Source organism: Amia ocellicauda, chromosome 13 (genome assembly GCF_036373705.1).
Source record: "Amia ocellicauda isolate fAmiCal2 chromosome 13, fAmiCal2.hap1, whole genome shotgun sequence".
Classification (NCBI taxonomy): domain Eukaryota; kingdom Metazoa; phylum Chordata; class Actinopteri; order Amiiformes; family Amiidae; genus Amia; species Amia ocellicauda.
In genome coordinates, this window is record NC_089862.1 from 34,919,007 (window position 1) to 34,935,344 (window position 16,338).

The 16,338-nt window shown below is 41.6% G+C and overlaps 2 protein-coding genes across 2 annotated transcripts in view; both read right to left on the bottom strand.

The window, feature by feature from the left end:
- Positions 1–8,534, bottom strand: LOC136766871 (fibronectin type III domain-containing protein 9-like). Its single transcript, XM_066720724.1, has 2 exons — positions 4,643–8,534; positions 1–1,254 (listed from the first exon to the last, which is right to left on the bottom strand). Exon 2 carries the CDS (start codon positions 1,193–1,195, stop codon positions 521–523), a length of 675 nt encoding a protein of 224 aa, XP_066576821.1. The 5' UTR covers positions 1,196–1,254; positions 4,643–8,534; the 3' UTR covers positions 1–520.
- An 81-nt stretch (positions 8,535–8,615) lies between these two features.
- Positions 8,616–16,338, bottom strand: part of LOC136766870 (magnesium transporter NIPA2) — an 8,630-nt gene continuing 907 nt past the window's right edge. Inside the window, exons 2-6 of the mRNA XM_066720723.1 lie at positions 13,682–13,948; positions 13,168–13,224; positions 12,702–12,792; positions 11,153–11,313; positions 8,616–10,739 (exon numbers count right to left, since the gene is read on the bottom strand). Coding sequence (XP_066576820.1) covers positions 10,096–10,739; positions 11,153–11,313; positions 12,702–12,792; positions 13,168–13,224; positions 13,682–13,948 — 1,220 coding nt within the window. The 3' untranslated portion in view covers positions 8,616–10,095. The remainder of the gene's footprint in view (positions 10,740–11,152; positions 11,314–12,701; positions 12,793–13,167; positions 13,225–13,681; positions 13,949–16,338) is intronic.

A 16,338-nucleotide genomic window follows, 5' to 3' on the forward strand; every position in this document is an offset into this window, starting at 1 on the left:
TCTGACAACACAAGCCACAATGTTTTTAGTGTTGTAAATCAAATAGTTCATAGGAGTGATATTGGGTAGTTATTGGCTGCTATGCTGTCAGAAATCCTCATTGAAGTCTTGTATGCCTTTTCCTACTGTAGAAACAGCCAACAGTTACTAATTGGCTACTGGCACTCCCATAATGCACCACGTACACCACCGGGCAGAGTGCTTGAGTAAAATAATTAGACTGCTTCCTCTGTTCAGAAAAACGACAAACTAAAGTGAAGAAGCACATTGCAGGACAGGCTCAGCGCACTCCCATAACGTATTATCTTACACACTGAAGTCACTGCTGAGCACAGGTCCAGTAGTCCCCCCGCTGACGTGTCCCCCTTGTGATATTTCGGACAGTTGAGGGCTGCCACTGGCCGCGTCTCACCCTCTACATAGTCTCAAGGATACAGGCTCATCTAACATGTGAGGTGAAGGCTTTCGGCCAGGCGTGCCAATCTCGATGGCCAACAAAATGGATCGTTCAAGGCCCTCGCTATTCGTACACAGCTTGCGGGAGGATGGCCATTTTGTCTTTATGCCTGCTCTGGGCAAGCAGGCCATTCGCCCCGCCTACAGGTCTCTCAGGCAGGAACTCCAGTTTTTCCTCCGCCAGCTTGTCCATTTTGGACAGGGTAGGGATGCTGCAGCGCTCGTCCACAAGGGCCGTCTCAGCGTGGCCTCCTTGCCAGGCCTGGCTGCTCCCCACGCGGTGGTGGCCCGTCTCGGCAGAGGTGTAGTGACTTCGCCTGCACCTCCGGCACCACAGCTTGAAGCAGCCGTGCAGCAGCACCACGGTGGTGATGATGAACAGGATGCTGCTGGTGAGCCACACCACGGTTGCCAGGTCCAGGTTCCTGCTGGTGAGGACCACCGAGTCCTTGGCCAGGGTGTGGAAGATGGTGCACTGGTCGCTGGAGGGCTGGGACCCCTGACAGGTCACACAGAGGATGTAGTTGGTGGCTGGCGTCAGCCTCTGCAGGGTGAGTGAGCTGCGGCCGAGGGGCACCGTCTCCTCGCGGTGGAAGTTCTTCCTGGAGAAGCCCGACAGAATGCTGTTCCAGTTGGGACGGTACATCATTCTGTACAGGTTTGTTGGGCAGGTGGCAGGGTTGGGCATCCAGGAGACAGAAGCAGAACTGAAGGAGATGTTCTTAATTTCGAGGTTCATCTTTGTTTCTTTTGTTCTTGTCAGGGGAGCAGGTGGGCAGAGAGGGAAACGGAGAAGTCCTTAAAATCAACAAAGACAGAGAGATATGGTCAGGGCCTAAATCTGCTTCCTGTAAACAGACTTCACCTGCACTCGCTGGTCCCAGCGATGGGTTTTCATTCAGCTCATTAAGAGGAATGAGAACGAGAATGGGTGTTGCATTTTCCGAATTGAAAGTTGCTCACATGTCTCTTAACCAGTTCAGATTAGTTCTGCTACTGTGGGGAAGGTTCTGCCAAATTCCCTCAGGACGTTTTGAACAGGAACTATTAATAAATCTGTATCCAGCGCCACGATGGACTACTATTATTTTAAATTCTTGCTACCTACAGTGTTTTCTTATTTCCTTCTCATTTGTCTAGTTTTTGGACATTGGTTTATCCCAAGCTAGAGCACATGCAACCCTGTATTTTTAAAAACAGTAACAGTATTTTTAGTAACACTATGTTTTTGCAGCACTAGATATTTCCGATTGTTTAAAATATCCTAAAGCTGTCTTACTGATTAAATAAAATCAATACTTCTCTGAATTTCCTGGTACTTTTAAAGTCTCCCTCTTACCCTCTGGAAGGATTACTTGTCTTTACGTTCTGACTGTCTGTGACTACAGCTGAACCTGGCTTTGCAGCTGCACACGTGGGGTTCGGCTGGCGAGTTTCTGTGTGTCCCCCGATGCTGACACAGATTGTGTGATGCTAACCTATGGCGTAATCTGCATCCTTTGTGTGCTTTAATTTGACTTTCCACCTGGTTTTCCTGCAACAAAAGGTTAAATAAGGCTAAATTAAAGATGCTACACATCTCATTTGCTGTATCAATCCTTTGTTGTGTGTTTTGTTGCACAAATATGTATGTTGTTAAAGCCTCTTTGGATATAAGGGGAAGAGCGTATCTTTCACCTCCCATATACCCGTCTCCCCGCTCATCTGGGCGAGTGCAAAGTGCCCCGTCCCTGTGCGGCCAACGCTGTGAGCATCTACGCTAAAGCAGCTAGTTTCCATGGCCACCAAAACCCTTCTTTGTGCTTCGTACCGACAACGACATCTGCGTTCAATAGGAATCATCAAGTTTTTAAAAGACTCTGTCACAGAACAAAAAGGCAAACACAAGCAGCAATCAGGTTTCAGATTCTGAAAAGAACAAAAGGTGAATAACAATCATTTTAGATTTCACTTCTAGGAAAATTACATATATTGATATGTAACCAAAATGTGTTTAAAACCCACGTTGCTTTAAGAATACTGAATCAAATCTACCTCAAAACAAATGACTCCACATATGGATTAGGTCAAAGTGCTGTGTAGGCAAGATTGGTTTCCTATGTGTTTTACACTCCCTTGAGGACTAGAGTCCCTTTTGTTTGTCTTCTGTGGAAGCAATCATATTAATTAGTAATAGTGACCATTGTAATTCTCTATAGAAGCAGCAAAGATCCTACCACTGGTAACAACACTGGCACAGAGGTTTGCGAGCCTTTCAAATGTAATACTATACAACCTGACATCTATATATATTATATAGTTTAAAAACATTGACACATAGGTGCTGCAATGGCATTATAGAGGGCTCAGGTGGGACACAAACCAGCAGGCCCTGCAGGACGAGGGCTGCCCATGCCTCACAGATGAACAGCACTGTGGTCTGCTGAACTGGAAGTGTAACAGACGATGACCTACCAGGACAGTTAACTACCGCACACGTGACGCAGATGCGGAGAGAAGAAGCGAGTTCGTGTAGAACATGACCGTGGGTCTTCTAGAGAGCAGAGAGGCCCCATGAGTCTCCTGAAATGAGTGGTTAGGGGCTAAAGTTCCTCCTTGGACACAATTCGTTTGACACCCGCACAGAAGGGCAAGTCAAATGCTTTGTGAAGAGCCAGTTAATCCTTATTACAGAAATATATCAACTGCCCTCAACATCAATTTTAAGTTTTTACTCAGTTTTCTGTCTTCTTTGCGCTGGTAATTATGTTCCCCTGTTTTTTTTCTTGTTAGTATGTAGACTAAAAAAACAAATTCCTGGTTTACCTTTCTTTCACCTTTCTTTATATATATTTTTTTGTAAATTGAGAGATTTTTTTTATCTCTCTCTGATGTCTTACTAAAGAGTCCAGACATTTTCATTTCAATAGTCTTCATAGTTTTAGTGAAACCTTGGCTTTTTATAGCACACTGGCCAACTTGGGAACAAAAGAGAAAGAAACACAAGCTGCTGTTTTTGGCCTGACTGAAATAAAGATTACAATTGTGAATGAATACTATAATCGCCTGAGGCATTTTTTAGGGGCTCTCCGTTCTCTGGAAAACGCATCTAAAAAAAAAATACATGTGAAAATAGCACTGTGTTAAATGTCTTATTCACACCCTTTTTTGTGTAAGTTCTGCATTTATATCAGGAAAGTGAATTAAAGGAGGTTCTCGACCAACATCAACATTAGATTTTTCACCACAAAAGGTACAAAATGTCCCCAAATGCAGGACCTGAGAACTGAGAGTTCACAAGCACTGGGTAACTATTATGCATTTGCTTATTCACTATCGTTTCACTTACTTTGTTCTGTGCTGCTTTGTCTCATAAATCCTCTCAAACAGTTGTAATAAGTCTTTTGCAATATATTATTATTTTTAATTACAGAATGACAGTCAGGTGACATTGTTTTGAAATACATTATTAAATAAATAAAGTAAAAAGCTGTAAATATGTGCTAATTAGCTTAGGAGACGTATAGTTGCATCCTCTCCATATCATGATCAGATCATGAACTTCTCCAGCACGTGTGTGCATTGCAGTTGTGCTAGAATAGCATCATGTAATTTCTACTGAGAAATACATCTTAGAAAGTCAATACATTCCATGTATATGCAAGTGCTGAGGTTACATAATTATTAAACACAATCTATGTTGATATGTGTGTTTGAGATGTGTGTACAATGCATATATGGTTTTGGTGAGAAACATACACTATTGTGAGGAAAAGCAATCTGATCATATATATGTATACACACATACATACATATTTGTGTGTGTGCGTGTGTTTATGGAAATAATTGTACAAAACATATTGCTATGATTTATCTGCTTTTATAGTCTACAGTACATCCCTAGAAAAGCAAATAGTACATTTTCTGGTTAAAACATTGCATCAAGTTCTACTGATAAAAGATTATAAATGAAAAAGCGAATTAATATATACACCACACCTTGATCAACATTCTCCCGTTCTTTACCACAGTGAAATCTGAATTGTTGGAGGTCATGGCTTTGTTCAGTTCGGTAAGTATTCGTGCATTACGCACCTTATTATCTGAAGGACACTCCTGGCCCTGCACATCAGCAAATGACAATGTGCATGGGAGAGAAGCATCAGGTGAGAATGGACACACAATGCAGACATCGTTTCTTCCTTACCTCCAGTGAAGCTCACTCTGATGTGACACAAAGGGTGGCTGATTCTGGCTTTTGCAGCAGAGGGGAAAATCCAGCACCTCAGTTCATTCTAGACAGCCAACATTTCTATTCATTTTGTGTGATTCAATTCACACATGTGCTCTCCTCCCTCTAAAGCTGCAAGTTCTTTTATTTCCCTGAGGCTGAAAGGAGATGATGTCTGAGTGATGTGGAGAGGAGTGCCATTATTTAAATCCAACACCTGCCTTCAGTGACGTCGGTCTGCACTGATGACACGCATTTTAAAGAGCACACTACAGGTCTGAATTCATTCAGGAGGCTATTTTCAGAGTCACAAAATAGAGAAAAACAAGAACAGAACAAGCTGTAGTGTGTGAGATTGGAGAAAAACAAGGATGAAAAGGAGAAAAAGGGGACGATTTTAATTGTAAGTAATTTCCAACACCTGAATAAATAGAAGATGTAAAATGTAGCTTCTATTAACATCTGTGTCCAGATGTGGTTCGCTTCATGTCATGTCTGTTACTGTAATTTTTACTGTGAATTCTTCAGTGGCCACCAACAATGTAGATTAAAGGTCCTGCAGCTACTCCACCACAAGGGGACCACGCTGGACACCCCCAGTGCTCGGCAGGGCCGTCCGCAGGACCTCATACAACTGCTTCTTCACTTCACTCCTTCACTCCACTTCAAACGAACACGGAACGCACTCTCACGACGACACTGATGAATCCTCTAAAACGACTCTGTATCAGAGCAAGACATTGCCACGACCACACCACATGCCATGCCACTGTATATCAAATTAGAAAAGGACAGTTTTTACTGCTGTTCTGCTGGTCGTGTACACACACAGTTTTACCACACACCCATTTGCCAAATTCTTGGAAGAGAGGAAGCTACTCTTCTCACGTTATCGCACTGTTGGTTTGACATAACTGTTAATGAATGAAGATTGGACACCTGCTGAATTAAATATAGCCATGCTTGTGCTTATGCCTTCAAGCGTATCTTTGGTGCATTGTTTCCACATGGCGTTTCATCCTCTGACATGGACTGGACCCTTCTTGGGGAGTTTCATTCTGGATATCAAAGGTGTCTAAAAATATAGCTGAATCATTTCCTAATGAAATTCCACTTTACGGTTTGGAAAATGTAACAGTCTTTTAATGTAATCAAAGGGCAGAACAAGCAGTGTATGTCTCTGCAGTCATTTTATTTTCAAGAATATGTATTCATATTATTGTATAATCTACTGTTGATATCACTTCAATATAAGTATTATCTCCTATCTTTTGAATAGAAAACAAAATTAACAAGCTTCTTGCGGCAACTTATTTTCTTTCAGCTTCTAAATGACTCACTCCATATAGCTCTTGATAGGCACAGGCCGCCCACTGCACTACCTTGACAACCAAACACAAAGTGTTTTCAGAGACTCTCTGGCAGAGATTAACACTTCGCACTCTCGCCAGTTCCGTTCAATAATCAGTGTCACTCGACCATATCATGTCGTTATGGTTTATACTCCAGGATTTGAGTTTTATTTGCTTACATTTCCTATAGCAGCCCGATAGTTTTTAATCAAACTAAATTATGCTATTATTGTGTGCTGGTGTTGCTGAGAGAATATTAATTGATATCAGTTGGCTATTTAAAGGAGAAACTGCACTTCTGACAAAACAAGTATAGTTATCCAGCTTACAAAGATATATCAACTTCACATTGTCCAAGCCTCTGCACCTACATCAGTCACTCTTTATTTTTATAAAGAAATAGGACACTACAAGCAAAAGTGTGAGCTCCCTTTAAAATCATCATGGGAGGCAGTATTTGGAAAACAACAACAAGATGAGTCCTCAGTAGATAATTAGGATATGGAGACAGGATGAAAGAGGTGATTAGTGGAATTTGCAGAAAAGGTTAACCTTGTTTACAGATTCTCTCTTCAAGAAAAAGCCAACAAGAAAATTGTCCTAATGGAGGAAAGAGTGAAATAGATTACATCTTAAATAGCAGACTGCACGGTCCTGGACAGATTCAAAACTTGAAGAGACCACAGAATGGTTCAATGCAGAATTAATCTCAATATCAATGTGGAAAGAACGAATTATGGATGTCAGACAGAGATATTATGGAAGAAATCAAAAGAAGAGTGAAAATGGGATGAAGTGTGTTTGGAAGAAACAGCACACTGCTGAAATGAAATCTACCCATTTGTCTGAAGAGTAAAGTATTCGCTCAGTACATATTACCAGTGCTCACTTATGGCCACTGAATGCAGAAATGTTACAGAAACTGCAGACGACACAAAGAAGCACAGAAAGATATCTGCTTAGAATAACACGAAGAGTTCGAAAAATAATGTACTGGATCAGAGAACAATGATGATGGTGGTGGAGAGCGCTGTCTAACACGTCGGTCCACAATCTCCCATAGGTGTTCAACTGGGTTGAGATCTGGCGACTGAAGACCATAGCATATGAGTCACATCATTTTCATACTCGTCACACCATTCAGTGACCCTCGTGCCCTGTGGATGGGGCATCCTGGAAGAGACACTCCCATCAGGAAAGAAATGTGTCACCATAGGATAAAGGTGATCACTCTAAGGGGACAAGTGGACCCACACCATCCCAGGAAAATGCCCCCCACAGCATAACAGTCTCCTTATCCCCTCACTGTAGGGGTCCAGCAGTCAGGCCTGTCCCGTTCTCTTGGTGTCCCACACATGCACTCGCCCACTTGTCCAGAACACGAGCCAGTTGAGCGTTTGTGTGACTTAAGCTCCTGCCATTCCTGCCCCAATAATGCCCCCTCTTTCACAGTCACTTAGATCCTTTCCTCTTGCCATCTTGATCCAAAATTGAGGTCAGCTGCATTCGTTATGTTCCTCCACTCATTTATTCAGGTTTTTCCTTTAATTTGTCACCCGTCTGTGAGTATATATAATTACAGAACTTTCGTATTTACTTGACTTATATACAATTGAAAATAATATGAAATTCACCGGTTTGTATTTTAAATTTCTAGAGTAATGATAACTAAAAGGGCTTGCACTGAGAAGTCGATACAAATGTTCAGTTTCCGTAATGATAAGTGCTTCACTCTAGTCCACTAATGCATGATGTTCCCAGAAAATATGGAAATCAAGGTCACATTTAGGTCAACCTAAAATCAACTCAACCTAATGATTCAGGAAACAAATGCAAGTCATATGAATACGAATCCATTGTTGTTGTTCTACAATGCTCTGTATAGTGAAATTCACACTGTTACATCTGGTATGTTTGTTAGCAGTGAATGAAAGCCTAAATAACTGACCCTGAAAATACAATAAATGTGGCCCAGTATTGGACTTACTGCCTTACAGATGTCAGCTGAACACACAATGGCAGAAACAAGGTAACTGAACTTAAAACTGTAAATTGGGCGTAAAATACTTTGCTATTCAAAACCAAAAATAACTATAATTGTATTAAAAAGACTGCTGCAGTTTCTGCTGTTTTATGAACACATGCACTCTATTTCCATGGCCAGTTTGCATCCCACACTCATTTCCCACAGTGACGCAAAAATGTACTACTAGGGCTGCATCTGGGGCACTGTGTGTGTGTCACCATTGTGGTAAAGTGTCACCGCACTGCAGACACACATCGTTCAAAAAAACATGGCGAGTTTGTGCAAGGATGTAGGAGTTCATGTCAATCAGTCTATCACACTGTTAATACTGACCATTGTCCTACAGAGAGCATGGACACAAGCAGCCGAACACAGAGAAGGAATGCATCGTAGACCATTGGCACAACACAGTGTGTATCAGTGCTTAACACAGGACGAGGCCAGACATCACCTTGAAAAGACACTGTATGGGTGAAGCTGGGAGCCTAGCAGCCAGTGGGGGCTGGAGAGCTTAATCGCAAAGTCCTAGAAATAAAGCAATTGCGATAAAGAACCTGGAGGAGTTTTAAAGTAAATTAAAAGGTCTTACAGGTAGTTCCTTTAATCAAAATGTATTTGTATAAAGATCAGGTTGTTGCATATGTTACATATTTTTTAGTTAAGTATTTCTCATAAAAGACAATTAAGGTGCGACATCTAGTGGCAACAGGCAAACATACAGGCCACCCCTCCCAAGCGTACACTGTGCATTTTACCATCCTTGAGCTATAGAGGGAGATATTGTAAAATCACAATCCACAGGGAGTTCATCCAACTGTACAGACAGCGTTCTCTACCATGGACAAATGAATACATCATCCTTTGGGTTATCCCCCACTCCCCAGGGGTCATTATAGTGTACCTGCAGTACACAAAGTACAAGAAACAAACTTCACAAAATATTACAGGTGGCTTTGACTCTACTGCAAGTACCTGTATAAACAGACCATACGAAAATGTAATCCTTCCCTTCGAATTGCTGTGCTCCCGCAAGTGCCGTCTTAACTGTTCAACATTTCCTTCTATTTTTACAAGCATTAAGCAGTCACCTTGCCCAGTATTGACACAAGGCTTGATTAGGCTCAGATATCGGCTAGCATTAAACAAAGGTACAGCTCAAACCAGAGAAAAGGCATTACCTTAAATTCAGGGATAAAGAGACCTTTGTGGCATGGAAATATGAGCCTGTTGTCTCTGCTTAACACCCGTCCTCAGGGCCAAGATGAAATGGTTCTGCAGGTGAGAAGCTTTTGCCTAACTGAATAGAGCAGACAATATTTCGCTTTATAGATAGTATGTTACTTTAACTACAAATTATAGCAGCATGATTTCCTTTGTGTTGATCTTTGCAGGGTTAACATGTCTCTCCAAGAAACATGTCTCTCCAAGAAATTGAGGACATTTCATATAATTTACTTTTATTGTCCATCCAGTAGGTGTTCGTGAGACTATGGCCTCGCTGCAGCTATATGAATATAATTATTGATCATCAACCACAATTTACAGTTGGGTAAAGCTGGGACACAGCTTGCTGAGTGTAAAAAACACAAACATCAGAAAAACATCATCCAGTCCAAAAGTATTAAAAGATGGTTCAAGAGACACATCATAAAGTGATAGTGGACAGCATAGAGACCATACGTATTGAGACATAATAATGAAAAACATATAGTCCTCTGTAATCTCGCATTGCAAATATCATGCAACAGTCCATCAACCTGATTCATTAATTCATACTTTCAAGTATGTCAATTGGAAAACCTGAAGGCACTTTAAAAGTATCAATTGCACTTTAAATATGGCACTGGTTCCCTCAGAATAATGTAAACTAGGCCTCTATAAAGTAGCCTCATGTATAGTTTGATTGTACACTGATAGAAACAATATCACAATATAATAAAACCCCTGATTTGTCAATCCAAAAATCCAGAAGAACAAAATATCTGGCTGTGGCAGACGCTCCGTTTCATACCAGTGAAGTAAGTGAGCACAGTGGACGGGCCGAACGCTTCTCAAAGCTTGTTCTCCTCGGTGTCATTTAACAGCTCGGGTTTGCTGAAGTGGCTGTTCTCATCCTCACTACCAATCGACTGGCTCTCCATGTTTTCGAGCAGGGAGTGCCGGGCCTCGGGCGAGCCGGCGGTTGTGTCTGTGCTCCTTGCCTTCATGAGCAGGGAGAGCTCGTCCCAGGTGAGGCACAAGTCTTTGAAGGCGTGCAGCAGGAAGATCCCGATGACGATGGTGCCGAATCCACTGAGGCTAGCGAAGATGTCTGACGCGTTCATGGTATTCCACTCTTTGAACAGGATCACGGAGCAGGCGATCACCACCGTGGTGAAGAACACGTAGTACACAGGTGTCACGATGGAGGTGTTGAAGGTGTCCAGAGCCTTGTTGAGGTAGTTGATCTGGGTGGTGATGGAGGCCAGCAGGGTTGCCAACAGAACGTAGGCCAGCGGATCCCTGTACACAGGCTTCTTGTCAATTAAGTCTTTGATAACCAGGCCCAGGCCCTTCACAGACGACACGGAGAACGCGCCGATCATGGAGCAGATGGAGATGTAGACCAGGAGGTTGCTCTGCCCCCTCCTCGGAGCCACGGCGAAGATCATGATCAAAGACATCGCGGTTATGATGGCGGCGAAGGCGATGAAACCTGCAATGGAGAAAGCTGGTAAGCAGACGGCAGAGGTTGAGCACTTAATCTCCACGGGACTGAGGGAAATGAGCAATAGACAGGGTTTTGGTAACAAGGTCTACAGCATCAGACAGATTGGATTATATTTAACACCTTAAAAAACAGAACAATCGTCATTATGAAGCCTCCGAGTGTTGCGCGATGCACAGACAAAACAGAGGAGTCACTGTCGGTTTAATTATTGTGTTGAACTCTCACACGCAGCTCTGCAGGTGTGCTGAGACACGGAAGCACAGTCATTTGAATTTCAAATCTAAGAAATCAGGTCGCATGGAGAATATTTTCTTTTCTTTTCTTTGCACTGATTTGTGATCTTATACTTTTATTGTTTGTTTAGTTTTAAAAAAAACAGCAAAAGAGGAAGTAGTAACCTGGGTCTTTGAGTTTTTCTCCCATTTCATGTAGACTCTTGACTTCTTCTTCCTGTGGAGAGTGGATAACCATCACGGTTGATCCCAGGACACTCAGCAAGCAGCCCAGTTTCCCGTGCACGTTGAGGCGCTCACTCAAGCAGTACGAAGACAGCATGGCACTGGACGAGACATTAAGGATAATTAACTCTGCCTCCTCTCCACTCTCCTTCCTCCAGACCCGCTCCTTCTCATCCCTGGCCCCTAAGTGGTGGAACAACCTGCCCACCGAAGTCAAAACAGCCGAGTCCTTGACCTCATTCCGGCGCTTACTCAAGACGCATCTCTTCCGACAGCACTTGTAATATTAGTCCTCTATCCCTGCTAGATAGCACTTCAGCTTATTATGCTCCTTGCGTTCTTGATTGTTCTCCTCTTGCTCCCTTTCCCGTAGCCCTCGTCTGTAACCCTACATCTTGACAGCACTTAGCTTTCACCGTCCAGGATGTAGGAAGTCTCTTACTGTACTTGCGTAAATTGTAAATTGGAATTTGTAAAATGTATTATTTTGAATTGCTATGTTTTAGCTGAGTTGAATTTGTAATGATTGATGCCTTGTACTGAACTGTATTCTTGCACTTTGTTTGCACTTATGTTGTAAGTCGCCCTGGATAAGGGCGTCTGCCAAGAAATAAAAAATAAAAGGATAATACTCACTGCAGTGCCTTAGTCCTCAACAAGTGTAACTAGCAGATTCACCCAATCATCGGTTCATATGTATTCGTGTTAGCAGGAGTGTACAGGTATCCGTCGCTTTGCACAAGACACAGGTTCCAGAACAATTGGTGTGAAAGGGGAACTCTTTTATAATAATTTCTCGGTTATTCTATAAGTAGAAACATATTCTGTGGGATGAGCGTATCAATACCAGCTCATTCTATGTATCAGACATCAGCAATCAAGAAACAGGCCATGACGTCACGGGGGTCATAAATCTTGAGCTGATTTGCTAGACGTCAAGGGGGGAAATCAGAAAAGTCACGAAATTTATTTAACTCTAATTTTATGCACGTTCGATGGCCCCATGACCCTATTTTTCGGAAAGAACCGTCGCTTTGTAGTCATCAAACATTTATTTCACCACCCAGAACTGTCGTGATTATTTTAGAAGATTATTTGTTTTGAGGGATGCCCCTGGCTGCAGGCAGAAGACTGAAGAAGAGTAACTACATTTTTCTGATTGCTTGCTCTTGACGCCATAGCTTCAAAAAATGTAGTTAATCTTCTTCAGTCTTCTGCCAGCAGCCAGATCAAGAAGTGGAACAGAAATATCTGATAATTTACTTATACACTATAACACATGAATACATATAAACCAATAATTGTGGTGAATGCGCTAGTTCCCCTGTAAGCAATTTTGTTTCATACTGTTAAAAATTATACAGTATTTTGCAAATAGTAAAAGATATATATTATAATATTAGGTTTACCATACATGGTGTGTGATGTATTTTTGCTTTCCTATTCACTTCAAGGTACATATGCAGCAGATTAAATGCATGTTTTATACCTTATTAAAACGCTAAGAGCTCCTAACGGGGTGACCAGTGTGGCTGGAGCAAATGTATATGCTGCAAAGTTCGCGGCTTCTCCAGCTCCCACTGAAACAGGAAAAAATGATAATTAAGTCATTGATTAAAAAAAAAACACTTCAAAAAGTTTATAAAAACCTAAGCCATTAAACTGCAGAGAGCTCCTCACTTTAATAAACACACAAACACAGAGAATATATACATTTGTGGGTATTAATTAATATGAGTAGCTCTCTGCAGTTTTACAAGTACATAAATGAACTGTTAAATCTAGAGAAACAGACATACATGAAAACAACAACAATCTGTTTTATTTTGTTATTATTTATGTTGCATCATCCTAAACACACATGTAGCGTTTCAATGCTGTTACATCTGTGCTGAAACTGGCACGCCAGTGGGGATAGAAGACGCCCAGCAATGGGACAACGACGGGAAACTTACTGGAGATGAGCCCCGCCCACCACATCCACTCCCTGAGGTAAGCGTGGCTCCCCTGCCCTGCAATCACAATATCAAACACTGAGCCGGGGGATACTGACAGCTTTTCTCATAAAGACTGGGTCTAACATCGTCCTCTACATCAGAACAAAAAGAGCTGGATTCACAAATCTGTGTGACAAATCTGAGTGAAGACCTGTAAGTCTGTCATCCTATTGGAGTTTTTGTTTTTCTCTCCTAACGGCTTACTTTTCTATTTTGTATGAATCACTCTTTCATATTGTCCTTTCAATCTGTGAAGACAACCGTATTAAGGGTGAAACCCCAAGTAACTTCCTTGTAATTACAATTCTTAGTTCGAAACAGATAGAAGCCACAGTGAAGTAACACAAAGATCTTGTCCGGCGTATTCAGCACAAGATCTACTGAGGTCAGGAAATTAGATTTTCATCCCTGTAGGGCAGAGGATTACAGATGAACTACATGAAAACCTCTCCACTGAACCCAAAGCCCTTACCTGCTCTGATGGATCCCTTCTTAGCCAGCTGCAGTAAACCTTTCTTCTTAAGTATAAAGCTACACCCTATGAAGAGACTGGAGCCGATTGCCAGAGCCAGTCCGATGTATTTATGGTATAATCCACTGCGTAGAAACCTCTCTTCCTGGAGAGTCCCATTGGAGGCGTTTGTGGCTTGGATGAAAGACGCGTTCAGGCCCAAGACATCGGATATCTGACAGACGGCCCGCAGAGACGAAGCTGGGCAGGCGAGGAAGAACACCACACCTGAGAGGACACCATCAAAGTTAACTCGTAATTTTGTTTGACCTTTTAATACATGTTAAGTGTTGAATTACAGAATAAGTATGGTGCTGCAATGGCAAAGGATAGGAATAGCTTGGCAGAGCAAGATGTAGCAGTTTACACGTCACAAGGTTTCAGAGTGTGCCTGCATTGTAAGAAATGTAGACAGATGAGTAGTGGTCACTTTGTGAATTCACAGCCACATGTGGTTTTATTCTTCCAGGAAACAGAAAAGATGTGTCAGTATAGTTTATGGCTCATATATATTTAAATGTGATATATGTGACACACACTGAATACACACTTACTTCCTGGCCAATGTCATTTGTATTTTTAAAACTCACAGAAAATCAGTCAGACTAATTGTTCAAATTCTTCTTAATGTAGTTTATCTTTTTTGTCAGACTAATTAAACAACAATATACAATTTACTCAGAAATTTAAGATAATAATAATAATAATAATAATAATAATAATAATAATAATAATTATTATTATTATTATTATAATTATTATTATTATTATTATTATTATTATTATTATTATTCAAATTCCATTAAGGTATATAATGTCTCAGTAATAAAATCTTGCTTTGGATTCAGATCAATCTTAAGGTCAACAGGTATCATGGCAAATATTAGTAATTATAGATAGCTTCGGGGATGTTGTAATAATCCAGGCCTAACCCGTCAGGCGTACTGGAATCTGCTCTCCTCTACCATTCATCTGTGCCATTAAATAGTTAAACTGAAACAGTTGACTTCACAGACCCAGACTAGCACCAGCCTTGTATTACCATACCTACATAACTTTGGGTTATTTGCTTAAAACTAGTGCGAATGTGTGTCTGTGAAAACAGCCCTTTTGCTCTGGATCTGAATTTGTAAGTCAAATGAGCCGCTGCCCTAGCAGCACAGGATTCCCGATCAAGACCTGTGATGATGTATGTTGTTCCCATTTATTCTTCTGATGAAATTCAGGTCATTCCACGTTGTATACGATCCACTGTCTCGCCCCACCAGAGACACCGCTGTTCTGCCGACCTCACAATACCAGTAGACATTGCCTTGTGAATTTCAGGTTGCAGTGACACACTAACGAGCTGATTAAATACCCTGGACCCGTATGCATAAAACATCTCAGAATTACTCCAAGGAATCACGCTAAAAGTCAGTTCAGGAGTAAGATTACTCCTGGCTCAGAGTAGGAGGTAGAAGTGAGTCATAAAGTCTCTTACACCTACTTTTTGCTGGGAGTAGGATCCAATCCTAGGGAAATCTTTTAGCATATTTTCACAACAGTTTAGGTTAGAATACGGCTCACTTTGAGCTTTGACAAAACCAACCTTACCACATTGGATACTTGCTATTCCTGTTTAAGAGGCTGGTTCATTGAATGACCCCCCCCCCCACCATCTTCCTACACTGTTTCTTGTTTCATGTTTCATTGCTGTGGAGAACAGCCATCCTGGAGGCCTCAAGGTCCTGTTGGCTCTGTCCCACCTGCACCTGAATAACGCATTGGATTGCACAAATTAAGCATTGTGTCCTGTGGGAACTGGCCGCCCTAACGCTGTTCTGTTAGTGGCAGTTACTTGTTGCTGCGTCTGCATAGAATTGCTTGACAGCTCACCTGACTGTTCTGGCAGTTATACAGATAAGATTACTCCAGGCATTATGTGAGACAATGAGGGAGTGTAAAGTATATCTCGAACCAGAGAATGAACGTGTGTCAAAAGTCTTGTGATCACTGGAAAGTTATATTTTTAAGCACACCAGAACCATACCCGATATCATACATTGTGATATTGTCTGTACAGTGTGCTGGCAGTGATGACCCAGTATAAGGTTAGGGACAGTATGTCTAGCAACACGTTAAGACGCCATTTGTACAGCTGAGAGTGGAAACTGAAACAAAACAAAGCTTCCAAGGTGATTAAGAACCTGCATAATATGCTCTGGATGAGAAGTGCTCCAATATCCCCTTGTGAGAATATATGAATACATATGCAGATTGAGAGACAGACTAGGTACAGGTAGATACATTCACTGGATTGCATTGGCACATTTTTTGAAAATGATCCATCTGATGTGAGTTTATTGACTAGTCAGAATAAGATCAACTGTAACTGAAAATAATGAAGGGGTAAATATGCAGGCAGCAGTGTGGAGAGCGCTCACGGCTCTGGGCGTAGGGTCGTGGATTCAATACCACACACACACACACAAAAAGGTGTATATAATTTGTAGGTGACCTATAACAATTACAATATTTACTTGCACATTACTACAAATGATTATTTACTTTTAATCACTGCAAATTGACTTGGATGTGCATCTATCAGGAGTGTTTAATCAAGTAACTGGATCACC